General features: G+C 48.8%; 1 protein-coding gene across 1 annotated transcript; it reads left to right on the plus strand.

The window, feature by feature from the left end:
• Positions 1-10,339: 10,339 nt before the first annotated feature.
• LOC120530078 (ADP-ribosylation factor-like protein 5B) lies at positions 10,340-18,983 on the plus strand. Its single transcript, XM_039754224.1, has 6 exons — positions 10,340-10,654; positions 13,773-13,833; positions 14,775-14,922; positions 15,344-15,427; positions 18,381-18,532; positions 18,610-18,983. Exons 1-6 carry the CDS (start codon positions 10,609-10,611, stop codon positions 18,656-18,658), a joined length of 540 nt encoding a protein of 179 aa, XP_039610158.1. The 5' UTR covers positions 10,340-10,608; the 3' UTR covers positions 18,659-18,983.
• Positions 18,984-21,234: the final 2,251 nt, after the last annotated feature.

The raw sequence follows: 21,234 nt of genomic DNA on the forward strand, positions 1-21,234 counted from the left end.
ACATTAGGGCTCGTCTCAATTTTGCTAAGAAACATCTCAATGATTGCCAAGACTTTTGGGAAAATACCTTGTGGACTGATGAGACAAAAGTTGGACTTTTGGAAGGCAAATGTCCCGTTACATCTGGCGAAAAGGAACACAGCATTTCAGAAAAAGAACATCATACCAACAGTAAAATATGGTGGTGGTAGTGTGATGGTCTGGGGTTGTTTTGCTGCTTCAGGACCTGGAAGGCTTGCTGTGATAGATGGAACCATGAATTCTACTGTCTACCAAAAATCCTGAAGGAGAATGTCCGCCATCTGTTCGTCAACTCAAGCTGAAGCGATCTTGGTGCTGCAACAGGACAATGACCCAAAACACACCAGCAAATCCACCTCAAAATGAAGACTTTGGAGTGGCCTAGTCAAAGTCCTGACCTGAATCCAATTGAGATGCTATGACCTGCATGACCTTAAAAAGGCGGTTCATGCTAGAAAACCCTCAAATAAAACTGAATTACAACAATTCTGCAAAGATGAGTGGGCCAAAATTCCTCCAGAGCGCTGTAAAGACTCATTGCAAGTTATCGCAAACGCTTGATTGCAGTTATTGCTGCTAAGGGTGGCCCAACCAGTTATTAGGTTCAGGGGCAATTACTTTTTCACACAGGGCCATGTAGGTTTGGATTTTTTTCTCCTAAATAATAAAACCCTCATTTAAAAACTGCATTTTGTGTTTACTTGTGTTATATTTGACTAATGGTTAAATGTGTTTGATGATCAGAAACATTTTGTGTGACAAACATGCAAAAGAATAAGAAATCAGGAAGGGGGCAAATAGTTTTTCACACCACTGTAGATAGATAGATAGATAGATAGATAGTGAAAGGCACTATATAATTGATAGATAGATAGGTAGGCAGATAAATAGATAGGTAGAGTGAAAGGCACTATATAATAGATACATAGATAGATATAAGATAGATAGATAGATAGATAGATAGAGTGAAAGGCACTATATGATGCATAGATGGACAGATACTTGCATCATTTTCTTTTAACTGACAACTTTACTGACATCAGGATCAAATATCACATTAGCTGTTGGTGACGGACCTTCAACTTTGCACTTTCAATGAAATGATTTCACTGCCTGTTGATTTCTTTTGCAACACGTTACTGTGAGAATGAAACAAATACATTATAAATATTCACACTCTTATCATCCATATTCATCTGTAATACAAGTTTGCCTCCAAGCCTGAACTGGCAGAGGTGGATGTCGTCCAGTAACTACACAAGTCTTCTCTTTTCCGATTTCCAATTCTAAATCACGTATTGTTGTAGTTTTTGAAGACGTCGGCCTTGTTCTACGTTTGCAGAGGTGACGCCGGTCAATTGCAGTGGTGCTGTCCTGTACAAACTCCCTTTGAATTATTGATCTTGAGTCGTATCTCTCAGTAGAACCGGGCTGTTCGTGTTTAGGAACACCTGCAATATTTCAAATTATTAACTGCAGTCATTTCTGTGTAATGTTACATTTACAACACTTTTGAGGTTTTAGTTATAGACTGTGTAATTACAGATGTTGAAATCACTTCATAATTAATAAAATCTATACTTTATCTGCCAAAATATAGCCGCCTATACTGTAAATTAAAATGACTAACCTACACCATTTCTTGTCCACCTGGCCGTTTCTAAGTCTTCATTGTGTTTTCGTAACAGAAACAAGTTACTTTTCCAAATGTCGCCTCTAACCCGTCCTTTATGTTTTTTTTTTCATATAAAAAGACAGTAGGAGGTTATGTTTCACAATTAGTTTAAAACTAATACATCACACGTTTGTTAGTACGTGCTTATTATAATTAAAATACACAAATCCCGTGACCCTGTGTTAGGACATAGCGGGTGACCGACTGACCGACCGACCGACTGACCAACTTGCCGAGGATATCAGGTTCCATCATGAATTAATCGTAATAAACAGGCAAGTTTTAATTATGAAGTGAATTTTTTTTCCGTCTCACAATCTGGAAGTTATTTAGTCATCACCTCCTCTTCTGTCACTCGTCTCTGCAGTTGAACGTCTTTGAAATAAAACTCGAGTTTTGCGAACCAATGCGGCCGCTTCAAAAATCTGCAGCCGAGTTCTGGCCCTCCATGTCTGCTCCAAGTCCTCCTTCTGCTTGATGTCCGCAGGTCAGCGCCTGGACTAACACTCGCTGGACGTCAGCTCTCTCTCTGGACATGTGATCTGCAAAAGGAAAGCTACACAGAACACAGAAGCACACATTCATCTTAATGTCGTCTACGTAGGAAAGCCACATGATAAACATTTCAAAATTGCCTTGCATATAAATAAGTAAATAATCAGCGCTGCGAGAAACTCATGTACAGCAAACATAAACGGCACAAACAGTCGCTCTCATATTTCATATTCTACACACATGGACAAAATAATATGGAAAAAAATCCTAATGCCAGGAAAGAAAGGTAAAATATCGAGGAGTCGGACTGGAAATGACCGCCTTTATTCGAACTAAGAAACCCAAACATGTGGCAGCTGCCATTGATGCTATATATGATTAAAACTGTGAGAAATGACTATAAAATGAATGTGGAGCATGACCTCTGGGGCGTGATTGTGAGACTGCACTACTTGTACGTTGGAAAACAGAAATACAAGTAGATTTGTAATCTATGTATATAATTCACTAAGGGAATGCAAGACAGAGAACCCCGCCCACCAACTCACAGAGCCCCGCCCGCCAACTCTAACCCTCCTACCACGTCATGGGACACACACAACACGACAGAGCCCCGCCCGGCAACTGTAACCATCCTCCCGCGTCGCTGTGCACTGCCTGCTCATGTGCCCTCAGTCGCTTTCGTCTGTGCAAACGTCCACATGCACCTCTGAGCCACGTTGACTTTACACCGCACGCGAGACAGAGAGCCCCGCCCACCAACTCACAGAGCCCCGCCCAGGGGTTAATGGCACTAGACTTTCTGTTACCAGCGTTCAGCACAATGTACTGGAGTGTAAGACAATCACAGCTGCTACCTCACCAACTGTCCTTATTCCCCGGATTTCTCTGACCCCATCAGATTCAAATGTGCCTTTTACTTTTACGCACAGACAACTTCCTGTTCGATTGGCGTTTGCAAAGACAATTACTAAGGCACACGGACAAACTTTCAAAAACATATGCCTGTGTCTGCCAAAACCTGCATGTTGCTCTCTCCAGAGCTCCATCTTTTCATTCACTGACAGTCGTATCCTCAGACCCTCCTCATCTGCACAACTGAGTCTTTCAGGAAGTGTTCACTCGTCGATAAATAATTATATGCTACGCCACGGGATGGCTAGTTCTGTAATAAACAAACAAAAAATGGAAGCCTTTCACAGGAAGTGATGTGATTTTTGAATAATGAGTACAACTTCTAAATAAAGAGGAAGTGATTTAAAGATGCCTCAAATGATTAAGAGATATCTCAAATGATTTAAAGATGTCTTGAAATATTTGGATGATGAGCTGCTCCACGCCTTCCTTCTCCATCCTTTGTTCTTGCCTCCATCATTCTGGTAGATTCTGGTTCATCTTGGTTTCATCTGTTTTTCCAGAACTTTGCTGGCTTTTTGAGATGTTCTTTAGCAAAGTCCAATCTAGCCCTTTCTATTCTTGAGGCCTATGAGCGGCTCACACCTTGCAGTGCACCCTCTGGATTTGCTGTCATGCAGTCTTCTCTTTATGGTAGACGTGGATATCGATACGCCGACCAAGCCCTGGAGAGTGTCGTTCACTTGGGGTTTCTCTTCACCATTGAAATGATTCTGCGATCATCCACCACTGTTGTCTTCTGTGGACGTCCAGGTCTTCTTTTGTTGCTCAGTTCACCAGTGCTCTCTTTCTTTCTCACAATGTACCAAACTGGAGATTTGGCCACTCGTAATATTGTAGCAATTTCTCTGATGGTTTTTCTATTTTCTCAGCTTAAGGATGTCTTCTGTCACCTGCATGGAGAGCTCCTTTGACCGCATGTTGTCTGTTCACAGCGAAATCTTCACATGAAGCACCACACCTCAGATCAACTCCAGGACTTTTATCTGTTAACTGATAAGACATCACGACGGACTTGAACACACCTGCCATGAAATAGCCTTTGAGTCAATTGTCCAGTTACTGTTGAGCCCTGAAATGAAGAGATTGTCTTCAAAAATACTTTAGTTGCCTCACATTTTTATGTAATCGTTTTGTTCAACCACTGAATCAAAGCTGAAAGTCTGCACTTCAACGTCATCTGAGTTGTTTCATTTAAACTTCACTGTGGTGATGAACAGAACAAAAATTAGAGAAAAGTTGTCTCTGTCCAGATATTTATGGACCTAACTGTGACTCTTTAGTGCCACCCAGTGCCAGTCTCACCTCCTCCCTAAACTCCACCTTGCAGTCTTCGTTTTTCAACTCACCATTTGATCCTTAGCTCTGCCCTCCTTCTTCTCCTCTTCTTGATCTCCAATGTCATCCTACAGACCACCATCCTATGCTGTCTAACTACACTTTCCACTGCCACCACTTTGCAGTCTTGAATCTCCTTCAGATCGACTCTTCTATATAGGATGTCATCTACCTGTGTTCATCTTCCTCCACTCTTGTACGTCACACTGTGTTCCTCCCTCTTCTTATTCAACACAGTCATGTCCATCCTTTTGGCAAAATCCACTATGCTCTGACCTTCTTCATTCCTCTCCTTGACACCATACCTACCCATCACCTCCTCGTCTTCTCTGTTCCCTTCACCAACATGGCCATTGAAATCCACTGCAATCACCACTTTCTGTTCATCACTTCATCCAACTCACTCCAGAAATCTTCTTTCTCACCCATTGCACACTCAACTTGAGGTCCATATGCACTAAGAACATTCATCATCACACCTTCAATGTCCATCTTCATCATCCTCACTCTGCTTGACACTCTTTTCACCTCTTGAAGTGCTGATCCTTCAGAATAACTCCTGCTCCATTTCTCCTCCCATCCACACCATGACAGAACTATCTGAATCCCCCTCTGATCCCCCTTCCATTTAGTCTCTTCACACACAATCTATCAACCTTCCTTCTCTCCATCATATCTGCTAACTCTCTCCTCTTACCAGTCAGACTGCCAACATTCACAGTTCCTACCCTCAGCTCCACTCTCTTTACCTTCCTCCTCTCCTCCCCCTCCAGACACGTCACCTTCCTCTTCTTCATCTTCTTCTTCTTTGGCCAACAGTAGTCCAGTTTACGCCAGCACCCTCTTGGCTAACAGTACTGGTGGCGGTCATTGTTAAACCGGGGCTCGATCGATCCGGTATGGAAATTTGAATTGCTGTCCGCATATTTGATTTGGCAGAATTTCACACCGGATGTCCTTCCTGACGTAACCCTTCCCATTTATCTGGGCTTGGGACCACCACAAAGAAACACACTGGTTTGTGCATCCCCTGTGGCTGAGTTTGGTGTGGGTGATGCCAATTGAAGATATTATTATCTAATATTAATATTTAATATTATCTAATTAATATTATTTTTTTCTCCAGCCGTCTGGAGTTTTTTTGTTTTTTCTGTCCCCCCTGGTCATTGGACTTTACTCTTATTCGATGTTAATTAATGTTGATTTATTTTAATTTCTTACTGTGTCTTTTATTTTTCTATTCTTTATTATGTAAAGAACTTTGAGTTACTGTTTGTATGAAAATCTGCTCTAGAAATAAATGTTGTTGTAATCTATTGAGAAAAGTCGTGTGACAAATAGTGACAAAGATGGCACTCAGATGAAGAAGGATGAGAACAGGAAAGAAACCGGAATCAGCTGCCATAAGGCGGTCGTTAGTCAATTTTAGAAGAGCCGTTTCTGTACTGTGGAGGGGACGAAAACCCGACGGACTGTTCATACGGATTATTTTGAGATAAATGGGAGTGAAGTTGAATGCCCACTGTTTTATCATGAATTTTGGAAATGAAGGGTAGATTAGAAATAGGACGGAAATTACTGAAATTAGTCGGATTGGCACCGGGGCCTCATGCATAACGCCGTGCGTAGAACTCGCACTCTAACATGACGTAAGGACAAAAACAGAAATGTGCGTACGCACAGAAAAATCCTGATGCATAAATCTGTGCGTACTCCAACTTCCACGTTCTTCCGCTACATAAATCCCGGTCCGAGTGAAAAGTAACGCTCGTGCACGCGCCTTCTGCCCCGCCTCAACTCCTCCCAGAATTACACCTCTTTGAATATGCAAATGAATATAAATCACCCTTAAGCACAGCGTTCTGTGAAAAGACAACGGGAAAAGCACGGGGGGAAATAGAAGAATTTCACGAATACCAAGTGGAGGCGAAGGAAAAACGTCCTGTTTGTGGGTTTAAACGAGAAAAGGAAGATGATCGAGTGACATAGCGTGTCGGAGAAACTCGAAAGCTCAAGTTCACAAAGTCACAGTGCCAAAATAAAAAAGAAGTTGTCACATATCAAAGTCACCGTGAAAAGGCGAGTCGTAGCCCACCGTCTGAGCTTACTAGGGTACAGACAAAAAAATAGGCACTGTGGGGAAAAAAGCACGAAATGTCAACTTCAGTCTCGACACTTCCACTTTAATCACATAGTTTTATTTTGTCATTAAAATAGATCATCATAAACTTCATCTTAAATTCATTTAATTTACTAGTTTCTCAATCCCATCATAAGTAAAGTAGCACGTTAAATGCTTTGTTTTGTATTTGATCTTCAATGTGCTCCCGTGTGTATGAATCACTAAGTGCTTCCATTTTTTCTCTTTCTCTGACAGGACATAGAATCCTTTACATTTGTGATATTACAGCTCTCTGAATAATTAAAATACTGAGATGTATACGTGATATCATTTTCGTGATCATTGGAATGAAAGCAGGTTATTAAACGACGGCGCAGTGATTGTTCGTGTCTCACACAAGATACTGCTGCGCTATGCGCAACCTTCGATGAAATACTTTATTGTAGCAGTCCTGTCTCTTTCAAACGTACTCATCTCCAATTCTTGTTCTTACTTTTCTTTCCCTGAATACCCAATCAGCTCTGTAATCGACGTTAAGCCATCTGTAAGCTTACAACGAAGGTTCTTCAAATCTTTTAAGGAACACTGAAACATCTTCATAGAACGTGTTTAATTATTCTGTCCGTCTGTAAATCCAGTGTCGCGCCAGTCTCAGTAAATATAAAGTGCGAGGCAGGAACAATACGTGAACTTGCTAGCGCTGCAGCACCGCGTCCTCACGTGTTTAATTATTAACAATACAGATTATTTAAATGGAGTTAAAGTTTTATCTGTATAATATAATCAACATATTTTGCTGCATTTCACCTTAAAATGATCTCGTCATCAGATGTAAATACGCTTTATAAAGTGGCTCAAGTTGTGTAATATTATAACTGTAGTGCAAGTTTACAGTGAGGTGATTGTACTTATAAGTCCAAACAGTTCTACAAGGAGCACCTGATTGAGTGCATTTAGAGTTCTTGGGATGAAACTGTTTGTGAACCGCGAGGTCCGTACAGGAAAGGCTTTAAAACGCTTTTGCGTGGCTGAGACAGCGTGTCCTTGAAGCTGTATACCGATAATTTCTTCCGATCAGCTGCTGCTGTGATTCACACTCAGATACAGTGATATAAATACTCCGAGTGGTGCAGTGAGAGGAATATGGAAAAAGATGATCCGCTGTGGCAACTCCTAACGGGAGGAGCTGAAAGAAGAAGAAGAAGAAGGAGAAGAAGAAGAAGGTGCAGTGAGAGTAACAACACTAAAGCAGTTCTGGTATTTGGAATACTATGGCTGTTCCCTCTACCATTATATTGTTACAAGTTCATTACAATCAGATGCATTACACTAATAAACAATATGCGGTTAGTTTCAGTGTATTTATAAAATAAAGAGTAACCACACAGGAACAGTACCACTGCTCTGACGCTGGGTGCCGCCAGTCTGCCAAACCGAGCGGAGAACTTGCGTACGACAAGGCATGAGGTACCGTGGAAAAGTGCGTGATTTACGCCAAGTGTAGGTTTTATACATCACAATCTGAACGCGGAAAAGTTCTTACGCAACATTTCCGTTCATACATGAGGCCCGTGTTTTTTTCAGTATTGTGGTTATTGCAGCAGTTTTAAAAGATGAGGGGACAGCAGCAGCAGTGAGAGAAGAGTGGATTACAGCAGAGATAAGGGGGACCAGAGAGGGGAGGCAGGCTTTGACCAGAACTATAGGAGGGGGTCCAGTTGACAGGTGGGGGGCTTAGACTTACAGACGAGATCTGAGATTTCTGAGAAGGTAGGAAGATGAAAAAGAGGAGAATGAGCGAGTTGGTGGGTGAAATTCAAATGCAGTACTGGAGGAATCCGTACAGAGGGACTGGGGAATCTTCTGGATTAATTCATTAAAAAGAGACGTAAGGGAATTGCAGAAACCAGTTGAGTAAAGGTGAGGAGGTAAAGAATCCAGGAGTTGTGTGAAATGATTAAGTAGTGAAAACAATGACTTGGTGTTTCCTTCATAATGTCAGTATAGCAGTTAGATTTAGTTTGGGCGATACAGTCCTCGTAATAAAGCGTACGGTTTTTGTACATCTCCAGTTTTTTTATATAACCGTTCAAGTCGCCGGCCTTTGGCTTTTAAAAGTTGAAGTTCAGGCGTGAACCAGGGAGCAGAAAAGGAGAAAGAAACGGATTTAGTTTTTAATGGAGCGACAGAGTTAAGAATGCCATTAAGTCCAGTGTCCTAGTGTGAGACCAGTTCTTCAGGAGTGGATAAACGATCGGCGTCCAAAAGGGAATCAATACGAGAGGAGAGAGAGTCGAAGTTAATATTCTTAACACGAGACGTGAAAGCTTAGTGTTGGAAAGTGCAAGTTTAACACTGGATGAGATAAGAAGCGATCAGTTATGGGGAGTACAATCAAGCAGGGTGACGCCAGAGCAGCAAATCAAGTCCAAGACGTGTCCTTGGGAGTGAGTGGGAACATCAGGGTGCTGCTGGAATCCAAAACTCTCAAGGCAGGATGTCAAGTCTCTAGCAAGAGGGGCACTGATATTATCCATATGTATACGGAAATCCCCCAGAAGTGTTGTTACGTTTGATGAAGCAGTAGATACGTGTGTGAGAAAACAGCAAAGTCGCTCAGAAAGTCATTATGTGCTTTAGGGGGCCGGTGGGCAGTAGCACTGATAGTAGGATCAGGTCCAGTAAATGAACACACAGACTCTCACAGAGAGTCAAAAGAACTGAAGGCAGACTTTCCACTTCTCACGATACATCAACGCGAGTCCAGAGCCACGGGGTTGAGAGATGCACACAAACCCCGGGGGAGTGGATTCGCTAAGTTGGGAAAGAAAAGTCATGGGGTTGTTGTTAGACAGAAAAAGTCAAACTTACGATCAGCGAGGAGATCGTGGATCATGGATGAGAGGCCCCTTCTCGTGAGTGAGCGGATGTTCAGCAGACCAAAGTTAACATCGGCATTATCAAATGGCTAACACACTCTGTCTAAATTACGTGGAGGACATCGAGAACTGGACCAGCTGGAGTTTATTATTTTCAAAGTCTCAGCTTGGATACTCCCGCAGGACCCGCGGTGGATGAATCTCAGGTGGAGGTACAGCCCAGTCGGCGGAGGCTCGGGCAGGTGGAACTGCAGTCGTGGTCCAGCCGCTTGGGTCCTCAGCAATGAGCCAGGTCACCCTCGGGCCACATGGCTGTAACTGACGTCATGTGCCCTCACCAGTGCAGGTCATGTGCCTCATTTGGGACTCCATCCTTAGCAGCGACACAAAGTCACACCAGTGGTACCAAAGGACACACTGAAGAGACCCAGATGAAGGAGTCGAGTCTTCATCTCAGGTCACTAGGTAGCAAACAGGCAGCACCTGACCACCCTGGACTCTGAAGACTTGGACCTTCATCCTCTTAGCAGATATCGCCACCATGCGGCACACCCAGAGACACAGGAGACATGGAAGAAAAAGCAATTTTGGATCAGAATCTTCAAAAAAAAAGTCCATGATGATCTGTTAAGAAACTGGCTGGACTTAACACGGGCAGTCCACTAGAAAAGTGAGCCCGACGGACGTCAAGAAGGGATTCCTTTTATAAAATGCCCACTCATACCGTCAGCTCCCCGCCCTCAGCGACATGAAGAAAAGTCGATTCGCGGCACACGCGCAGTGACCTTCAGCGGGGAGTAGAGGGGTGGGGTCATGCAAATACTTGGGGGGCTGGACACCGGTGGGGCGGTGTTATGTTAATACGATCTCGCCCTCCTCGATCTCTACGGCTGCGCAGGACAGGTTCGCCGACGTCACTGGGCTCTGCTGGAATGGAGAGGACGTGCCGGGATTCGTGCGTGGGAATGTAAATAGACGTCGCGTGCGGCGGAGCGGCTGGAGAGATGCGCCTGCACACAAAGAGCTAACGGGGCCTGCGGCGGGACCTGTGCTGCCTGAGAAACGCTGCAGTTTTAAACTGCCCTCCCCGGGCCTTCATGGAACTCGCAGACCGAGGCTGAACCCCCCACCTTTTTTAATTTTTGACGGACACCGCGCAGGCCATGGGGCTTCTATTCGCCAAACTTTCGAGTTTCTTCTGTAACCAAGGTGAGGACCGTCCGCCGTTATAATCGAGCTGGGCAGCCGGCTGGGGCCCCAGCGGCGCCCGTGGCCGAGGGGTCGCGGCGGCGGGCATCGCTGCTCGTGTGCAGCTTTCCTCTGCTGAAGACAGAGGCCTCTGGCCGCCCTTGGGTGAATGTTGAAGGCCCCCTATGAGAATTAAAAGGTTAGGGGGGTGGCCGCCACGGCGTGCGATGCAGCCGGTCTCCAGAAAGTACCTCAACTCGACCGGTTTATACGGGGGCTACCTGGTGGCCTCGAGCGCAGGCAAGAAGTTTGCAGGCGTCCCGCCGGATCGGCCAAATTTGCGCCAAGCCCGACTTTCGTCAACCGAGTGGGCCGCGGGGCTCGTTTGTTGGACGAGGAAGGCGGGGGCTCCATATAGCGCCTCTCGCTCGGAATGGGGATGCGGAGACGTTTTCTGACGAGCAGAACTTTATTATCCCGTTAGAGTCGAAGTTTTACATGGGGGAACCAAGCAGCGCATGACCGGTGGGCCACGGCAACAGCCCTGCGTACTCATTTATATAGCGCCTTATTGATAGCATGGAGTTGCCTTGTCGCTCTTCTTACGGGTTGGTTCGTTTTCTGTGACGTGGAGCCCCCTGTTTTTTTTTATCCAGCGCCTCTTCTGTGCAGTTCTGCTTTGATATAAACATAGGTGGGCTCTCATTCTAGGCAGGACCCCCTTCTCTGCCTTAGCACTGATGCCATTGTGGTTGTCATTGTTTCTATCAGGCCTTCCTTTTGAAGTTGACTTTTTGTGACGCTGATCTCGTGGCTTTGGTGGGTCTGTCTCGCTCGAGTTACTCCTGGGGGTCCTCTTCCATGAAACTGGCCCCGTCGTGTGTGTGTGTGTGTGTGTGTACACTGCGCATCTCACACTGTCATTCTGGGCTCGGACTCCCGCCACTGTCTCAGCCATCCTTTGGCCTTGAGGGTCCGTCCGGCTTCTCTTGCCAAGGACTCTCCGATTTGCTGTTAATGTGGCACTTGTGGTGTGTTTGTCACCTTTGCTGTTTTCTTCCTCGCTTACTGCGGTTGCTCCCAGCTGTTCATGGCACCACATCAAGGCGGTGTGTTTTACGGGGACGCCGGCCGGGGTGTCCCCGTCACGTTTTTGTGTGCCCGGCGAGTCCTCGGCCTCTGTTTCTGCCGCACGTGGGCATCGGGAACGCCAATCGCGAGTAGAAGGTGCGCTGGAAGAGACCTCTGGATTGGAGTTCGAGGTTCGTGTGGACGCTGGCGCCTTGGTCTGAAGCCGCTCGCTGGACTCCACAGCCGTTGGCACCTTTGAACCTGGAGCCGCCGAGGATAAAACGGGCGCCAGTGGAGGTTGGGAGGGTCCTGTGTGCTTTAAGACTCCAATGCTGCTTATCCCGGCCAGGCCTGGCAGCGACAGGTGACAGATGCGGTGTGACCTGGCATGCCGTGCCTCTTCGCCCCTCGCTGCTCACTCGTTCTTTCTTTGTCGTCTTTTCCTTTTCGTTTTGTTCTTCGTTTCTGCTGTCGCTGGTAGTGCTGGGCGTATATCGCGGGTTTTTAAAACTCGATGGCTTTCACGGTATTGGATGGTATTTTTCTCATGCATGAGTGGATGTTACCCACATTTTCCACTGCAATTACTGACCAAGAATAACCTGCTCCAGTGTCGGGAGAATTGTACAAAAGTATTAATACAGGGCTGCATGGCCCCATAAAGTGATCTGTAAAGAATAATACATTTAAAGTACTAAAAACAAAATAAGGCAACAAATCACAAGCAATATTTTGAAGTAGATTTAATGTACTGCACTACTGAGTACACTTCATTTATTAATTTACTCAAATTGAACCAAAATAAATGAGTTTGATTAAATATAAATAGCGGCACTGCGGTGGGCTGGCACCCTGCCGGGGGTTTGTTTCCTGCCTTGTGCCCTGTGCTGGCTGGGATTGGCTCCAGCAGACCCCCGTGACCCTGTAGTTAGGATATAGCGGGTTGGATGATGGAGGATGGATGGATGGATAAGTAGTGGCAGAAAAGGTTTTATTTTACTGATTTTCATTTGAATTACTCAGAGAGAACGGAGTAATAACACAATGCTGGGCAGTCGTGACTGTATAAGAGATAAACGCTAAAATTCCATATCATTATTTGAACATACCGATAGTCAAAGGAGAATGAAATCGGATATCTGAGGAGGATTTTTACTGAATTACTGACAGAGTGAAAGAGTGAAGTCCTGCAGCAGGTGGCGCTCTTCACACACGTCCTGCATTTACGCCAACACATCCCGCTAAGTGAATGGCCGCCGTTTCCACTACTTGTCAGTATGCGATAGCGAGATTAATGAAATCGGACATCGCTAAATAAATCGCAGCGTTTTCTTCTCGCCCAACTTGTGCCCGCCTTACGTTTTTTTTTTTGAGAATTTTAAGCTCAGGTTTGTGTTTGTTTGTGCCTTTGTTGTCTTTGTGGAGCCCCATGGACCGAAATGGTGATGGAGGAGAGGGTGGTCCAGGGTGGTCTCTCCTGCAGTAGGGGGCGTCTTAGAAAAAAGGACAAAGTCCAGAGGAGAGCATTGGGCCGGGACTGAGAGGGGACACCAGTCAGCATCCTGAGGGGGCAGAATTCACGCGAGTGGCACAAACGCCCAGCAGACTCGGAGGTCTTCACTAAAACCGGCACGGCGTGAGCTGGCACTGCCACTCTCGTATTCTAACGGAAGTGACGTCGTTGCATCATCGCACTGAGACGAGACAACACAGGAGGACCGAGAGCAACACAAGAAAACCCCAGTGGCTTCTGGGAAAGCGCAGTCAAGGCTTCTGACCCATGAAGTGACAGACTGACCGACTGTGCGGCTTTGGGGGCGTCGTGATGGAGCCCACCGGGCCGCTCGGTGGAATGTCCTCGTGCGCTGCTGAGTGTTTGGCTTTCTCCTATTGAAGATGGCGGTGTGTCGTGTTTTTAGAGCTCGTTTCGCTTGTGGCGAGGATGGCACTTGGGGTGGAAGGTGGCAGTGGGCGGGCGCGGGGGTTTGTGCCATCGTCTCTGCTTTTCTTTCCTCCAGTTTGACCCCAGCGTTGCTCTGCCGTGTTTCTCTTTTGTGTCTCCTCACAGAACATAAAGTGATCATCGTCGGGCTGGACAACGCGGGCAAGACCACCATCCTCTACCAGTTGTGAGTATTCCTCCCCCTGGTTTAAGTCTGTGTGCCCACCCTGGTCACCCCTTAGGTCTGTGCTGTGGTGTCCCACCTCTGACGTCCACCGCTGATCTCCTCGGCCCCTCGCTTGGCCACCCGTCCGGTGGTACTGAAGTCGCTGGCAGGGCTATCCGTTCCATTCTCACCTCTCCTTTATGCTGGGACCCCCGAGGCAAAGCCCCCTCTTCCAGGTGCAGGTCGTCCTTTTCGTTTTGTTGGGTCTCGTGTGGCGCCTGTCCAGTTGCCATTCCAGGTGGGCCCTGTGGTGGTCTGGCCTGCCACGGTAGACTGAGACCCCGAGTCTGATGCTGAGGGTGACTTGTGTTGACCCCCCCTTCGCACACTGGACAGGGGTCTCCCTTTGAACTGGCTTTCCTTTCCTTTCCTCCTAGCAGGTTACTTCCACTTTGTCTTTCGATAGTCGAGGCCTTAGGGGGGCTGGCGGCACAACAGTAAGTTCAATGTGATGCTGACTGCCCTGGAATTGGATTGTGGCGGCTAAGAGGGTCCCAAACTAGTGAACAGACGAGCACCCTGTAGGGGGTCCACACTCGGTTTGTTTGCTCTCTCCGCTAAGGACAAGCGGTGACGAGGACCCGAGGGGGCTCTTGGTTTGAGCTGCTGATTTGTGACGGGGCAGTCGTCTGCGTTTGTGGGCCGACTGCTGGCTTCCTCACGGGTGGGATGGCATTTTGATGATTTGTGGCCCGTCATCCCAGAATCAAACGGCCCCCTCCAGACCACCAGAGTCCCGCCCTGCCCTCACTCCGTTGCCATTTCTTTACAGTCGGCCCCCGGCTTTGGTCTGAAGGCCTTCACCTGCCCGTCCCTCTGCCACCCTCGGCAGGTCTGAAGCGAGTGAGGTGACTCTCCTGTCCCCGTCCCCGTCCTCTTGATGTTTTGTGTTTTCTCTCCAGCCTGATGAATGAAGTCGTCCACACGTCACCGACGATCGGGAGCAACGTGGAAGAGATTGTGGTGAAGAACACTCACTTCCTAATGTGGGACATCGGGGGGCAAGACTCCCTGCGGGCTTCGTGGAACACGTACTACTCCAACACCGAGGTGAGCACGGTCACGGTGGTCTTGGGGACGCCCGCCCGGCCTTCTTTACGGTCCTTTATGTGGCCTCTGGTCTGCCCAATCACTTTGCGGTGCTTTGGTGAGTGCCATGTGAACGTTGGCACCGCCGCCCTCCTCTTCAGTGACCTTTGGGGTTGGCCGTCCTTAAACTCTGAGCTGTCGTGTGCATTTAGTGGACGGGACCTTTTTATTGAAACTTCAGCCAATCGGACCACCAGAATAAGAAGCCTGGAGAAAACCCAAGAACAGTGAACTCTGTGACTTCAATGTGGGTACTGGAGCAGACCAGACCCACACCAGTGACCCCGTCACAGCCTGCAGTGTCGATGACAGAGTGAAGGAAGGTCTGGGGGTCTCGGCCCCTCTGGTGCCTCACAGGTTTTGTTGTTTTTGTGTTTTGCAGTTCATCATCCTGGTGGTCGACAGCACTGACCGCGAGCGCCTGACCATCTCCAAGGAGGAGCTCTACCGCATGCTGGCACACGAGGTGAGTCTCGGGCCTTCTCCAAGTGCCTACTCCGTGGCGAGATCTGGGGGTGCCAACCCGGCTCCTTGTGCCACAGCCCCCTCCCTCCTAGCTCTGAGTGGGGTGCAGGCAAAGGGGAGGACAGATGGGTATAAATGGCCCATGTGCATGTAGGGAAGTGCCACCCACCTGCTGGGGGTGATACAGTGCCCCTACTGCCAGCCAGGCACAGGACAGATTGGCAGCACATGTGGGTGGAAGAATCTCACTGTGGGGAGCTGCTTTCTGATATTAGATGCCAGCCTGTGGTACCATAGATAAACAAGTGCCAGCCTGCTGTGCTTTTGTAACATTAAAAAGAGGGTGCTTGCCCCCCTGTGCCAGTAGGTGGCTCTGATCTCGTGACCTTACTGGGTGGTTTCCCCCCCACGCCCCCTTTAATTTGGAGAACAAAAGCTTCAGTGGGTCCTGAGGGCTAAGAGGGAGGAGCCACTGCCTGGCAAGTGGCACACTGTGGATGGTTCAAAGTCCTAGCCTACCCTGTCCTCGGTATGAGGGGTCTTATGGATGGTGACGGCCACATGACCATCTCGCTCTCTCGAGGTGATGGTTGGTCTAACCTTCATTGTGAGAGACCCCCACATGGCCTCCTGGTGCCCGTTGAGCTCTCCAACTGAAAGAAGTTGTGTGGCATATCCGAGAGAAAGTGGTGTTGCTGTGCCATCCGATTTTAAAGTTTGAGATCCTCAGGGTCTTTTAGGAGATGAGCGAGCAGGTAAAGGACGTTGGGGCGATTGGCCGAACTCCACAAAATATCGGGGTGTGAGGAGACCGGGGGCATCAACAGCCCTATGGAGTGGTGCCAAGGAAAAAACAAATAGCTGTACGTCTACTTGCAAGTTATATGGAGGGTCTCATGGTGCTGCCCCTTTGCCATTAAGCCCAGTGCCCCAGTCTTTCATGGGTACAGAGTGGTCCAGGCACGTCTCGGGTGCCCACGAGTCAAATAAAGAATCCGCCATGGGTCGAAAATCCTTTGAAATTTGGTGAGGAAAAGGAGGAGTTCTGTACTGGATGTGCTGATTGGGGTCTTCAGACCTGCCACAAGTCGGGGGGTCTTTGGGTGCCGTTGATTTGTTTTTTGTTAATCCCACCAGCTTGAAGCCCACGTGGGCGTCGGTTCTGTCATTTGAGTCTCCCTTCACGTGACATTCGTCTTCGAGTTGTCCCTTTTGTCTTAGCCGGCATCCCCTTCTACCTATGTGACAATGCGGGGGTGACTGCGGTGGTCCTCCATCTCCTCCCCTGCACTCACTATTGTGCCACTTTCTTTGCCCATTGTGTCTTGTGGTTGGGTGACGATGGCACGTCAATCCCTTCAGTTCAGCACCCTAGGAGTGTTGAGTGACTGGCATGCCATGTGTGCCACACGTGTGCTCAATACTTTGAATATCCGTGTCTGAACGTGCTGCCCGCCACTCATTCCTGGATGACGGCTGTGCCAACTGGCTGGCCACTGAGCTGACTTGTGTAGAAGAGGCCTCGTCGTCTTCCTCTTTTTGGTTTTGTGCCCCACGTGAGGGACACCTGCATGTATGTTGTCACACATCCGGTGGCGCTGCACACTGGCATGTGTCGACTGGCATTCCAAATAAGAAATTGATAGCGAGATGTATGTTGAATTCCAAGCAGGCTTGAACAGGTCTGAACTGGAGACAGCAGGACGACACCTCTAGGGTTGGCATGCGAGCCCACTGACTGTCCCAGTAATTTGTTTACAGTGCTTGTGACGATGTAAATATGGGGCGTCCCACGTGGCAAAAACAGTTACATTTTAAGATGCCAAGGAAGGAAATGTCACTTGATTCCAGCATGAGGTGCGTTGGCATTAGAGGAGATGGCCAGCGCCAGCTCAGGTTCTGCTCGGCCTTGTGAAAGATGAGGGGTCAACAGCCCAGAATACCAAACTGAAGCCCACTTTAGCACACCTCCCAACCCCTTCACCTGGTTGGTTGGTTGGTTGGTTGGTTGGTTGGTTTGTCTGTCGTCCAAGTGTTTGGGTCGCCCATCTGGTGTCCTTGGCACCACAGTGTTTGCCAATCCGTTTCCTGCTTCTAGCCAATCTGGTGTGAGATAGGAAACACCTGATGTGCTGGCTGCTCACCTGGTTGGTTGAGCTGGTGGAGCACATGGGCAGGAGCGGAGACGGGCATCTAAGTGTCGTCCTGGGTTACCAGGACCATTGATGACAAAAGTCAGCCATCTTATAGAATTTAAAGACTTCCAGGATGCCAATGAAATGCCAGGGGGCGCGCAAAGCAAGTCTGTCCAGTGTTTCCACACCCACCCCCTCAAAAGTGGTGCCACGAGGACAAAGCCCTCGAAGGTCAAAGAACCCTTCAGGTGGCACACAACAAACCCCAGAATGTGGGACCCCAGCACTGTTTGTGTGTCTGCTGCACCCCCAGACCCCGTTGGTTTCCACTGTGATGTCTGCTGCCATGGCAGGGTGGCACTGCCAGTCTTTCTGTGTCTCAGGCTTACAAATCTTTAGCATCCAACAACAACTCGCAGGGAAAAAGAGTCAAAAAAGACCACCTCATCAGAGGGGCTTATGCAGAAGGGGGTTGGCGTTCACTAAACCCTGAGACGGGACAGCAGCCCCCTCAGCGTGCAGCACCAGCACGTCGGCTGTCCCATTGTCACGTTAAAGGGGACTGACAGAGACCACTCCGTTGGGGGGCCGAGCCTTGGGCTGCCTGCTATGCCACTTGAGTTTTATTGGTGGTCCTCACTCCGACTGTGCCTTCCTAAGGGGGCCGTTTGCAGCCCTCCCTCCTGCGGCCCCCACCTTCCTTTCGCTCTACTGTTCCCCAGTGTCAGGTGACTTTACCTCGCTGGCCGGTGACTCCTGAGGTTGTCCCTTTTCCTGTCACTCAGATGTCCTCCTCTTCCTCCTTCGTGTCCGTTGCAGGACCTGCGGAAGGCGGCCGTTCTCATCTTTGCCAACAAGCAGGACAAGAAGGGCTGCATGTCGGCCGCTGAGATCTCCAAGTCGCTGACCCTGAGCTCCATCAGAGACCACCCTTGGCACATTCAGTCGTGCTGCGCGCTGACCGGAGAGGGGTGAGTGGGCCTTCATGGCTGGCGTTGGGGGGGTCTCGTCGTCGTCCTCCTCCTCTGACTCCCCTTTTGTCTTGCAGTTTGTGCCAAGGCCTGGAGTGGATGACGTCGAGAGTCGGAGTGAGATAGCCGGCCTGGAGACCCCCGTCGTTCTGGGACCGGCTTGTCACCTCCTTGCAGAAGCCCCTCGGTGGGCGGTCAGTTTGGACTTTGGACCTGGTGCTACTCACAGGTGACCCCCAAAGGGGCTGCGTGTGATTCTTTTTTTTTGTTTCACAGACTGCACATTTTGGGCCCCGGCCCCCCGTAGCGAGACTCTGTTTTTATGCTAACTTAGGACTTCGGCTGGAGAGTCGCTCTGAGCAAAGCGCCCTGGTGGGCTTCTCTGTGGCTTTGGGATTTATGGATTTGGGCTTAACTGAAATAAAGGGGGACAAAAAGAAGGGACACCGAGGACCATGGCACCTCTGTCTTGTCACTGCGCCCCCCCCTGCTTGAGCTGCCAGCTGTTGGGGGTCCCTAAATTGGAGGGAGTGAGGTAAAGGGCATTATGGGATGGGTGGCCAAGACCCTAATGCCGGGGGTCCTCATTCACTGCCTCCCATTGGCTGCTCTTTGACCTCACCATGACGTTTATAGTGATGAGCCACAGCTGAAGCACCTGCACTCGGACCACCAGTGACCCGCAAGCCCACCCCCTTCCACCCCATTTTTTTTTTTTCTTTTGGCCTCAGCCTTGTATGTCTGTCTCTGATGACATCACATGACCTGCTGTGGTAGCCAATCAGTGAGCTATGTCTGGGCACAACTGACCAATGAATAAGAGGGGCAGGGGTCTGGTGAGTCTGCGCCTGCCACATGGATCAGGTGACCTGCCCCCGTGAGCACATCAAGTTGAGGGGATGTCAGGCTTTTAGCGCCCATCATTTGACTGGTGAAGCACACGTGGCCAGCTGGTTAGCCTTGGTGCCCACTCTTCGTCTTCTATCTGGGCACCTCACGGTTCTTATTCTGATGGTGGGCTACGATGCACTCGGCTGAATGGTTCAGGTTTTTTTTTTTCTTTCTTCCAAACAGAGTGGGCGTGTCTTGTATTTTGTTAACTTTAGGAGTGCTGAAGGGCGGACCCCAAATGAAGACCCCTGGCATTAGTTGTAACAAAGAAGAGCCATCCAGCGACACACAAAGGAAAATTTTAATATTCAGGTGGCTGGTCTCTGTGCCACCCTCCCAGCTTTGTTCTCATTAGTCTGGCTGGACCCAACAAATTTGAAACGATTTTCTTTGCATAGTAGCAGTTTGAGTTGCCCCTCAGCTGTCAGGTGAAGTGCATAAGGTTCTCATTAGTTGGCGTAAAAGAAACGGCAGCAGAGGGCACCATTGCACCACACAGAAAATTAAAATGACAGCAACGAAAATAAAGTGCGGGGCTCAAAGGTCACAATGTCAGGGCACGGTGCCCACCGCTCCGATTATCACAAACCTCGGAGCACCTCCTGGAGCCCCCGCGTGTCCGTACTCATCCTCCCCAAATTGGCGACAGGATATGGTGCCCATTCTGACAGCCTGTGGGCACAATGCCACCTGACCAGTAACTCGCCTCCATCTGCTTACTGCTGGTGTCTTCCATTTGCCTCAAAGCTTAGGACACTGGATTGTCACCCGAAGGCTGTTGGTGACCCTGACTAAAGGGATGAAGGGAAGCATTTATTCCAGTTTGGTGACAAAAGACACAATCTAAAGGAAAGGTAAGTTGCAGTGCCCCAAAGTCAGCTGTGCTGTGCCCATTCCTCCTCTTATGTCCCTGTACTCCATGAAGTGAAACTGTGAAAGGCGCTATATAAAATATGGCAGTGCCCAGATGTGTGGCAACAAGAGCTCACCAAAACTTCTGCCCTGATGTTCCTCCTGCCACCTACAGGGGGAACCCTGGCACCAAACTCTGTGTGTCTGAATGAGTCTGCGTGGAAGAGCAGGCAGGGGGCGCCAGAGGGACTCCCGGCTGCTTCAGTGTGTGAAGGCTTCTGGGTAATGAAGTCCTGGGGAGGGCCAAGTGCTCTCTGGTGCCAACCTGGGGACTTGTGGGGAAAGCAGGGGCAGGCGCTGCACACTGAAGATGTGCTGTGGGCCTCAGGGGGCTGTCCAGTCAAGACCACCAGTCCGGTGAGGTTTTCAGTTTCTCGTTGGCCCTAAGCATATTAAAGGTGGTCACCAAGAAGATGGGCGCATTGCTGCCGTGAGGGTACCAGTATGGCTGGAAAGACGAGACCTGCTGCAGACAAAAGGGTCAACAATGTCTGGTGGTCACCTGCTGCTGTGCTGGGGTGGAGACTGAGCCACCAGGCTGCTGCTCCCGTTAGTGTCCTATGGGGGCGCTCACAATGGAGGGGCAGACTCCAGCACGATCCCCCCAGTATGCTTGATGGCTGGAAGTGTCACCATGCGGTCCAAGTGTCCCCCGTCGGGGTGATGCCATCAGCCTTGTTGTCAGAGGTTTGTAGATGTGACCTGTAAAAGGCCACTTGGGTGTCCTCGTCCCTCCTGCCATTGTAATGGTGCTGTGACGCCCAGACATTCAGGGAAGAAGCTTTGGGACCAGAGATGAGTCAAAGTGGTGACGTGTGTGACAACCAATAAAGGACACCGAGCAGAAGTGGGCCAGTGTGGCAAGACATGGGGACATCGAGCCGGCTGCTTATTCCTTC

The sequence above is a fragment of the Polypterus senegalus genome, chromosome 5 (assembly GCF_016835505.1).
Source record: "Polypterus senegalus isolate Bchr_013 chromosome 5, ASM1683550v1, whole genome shotgun sequence".
Taxonomy (NCBI): Eukaryota; Metazoa; Chordata; class Cladistia; order Polypteriformes; family Polypteridae; genus Polypterus; species Polypterus senegalus.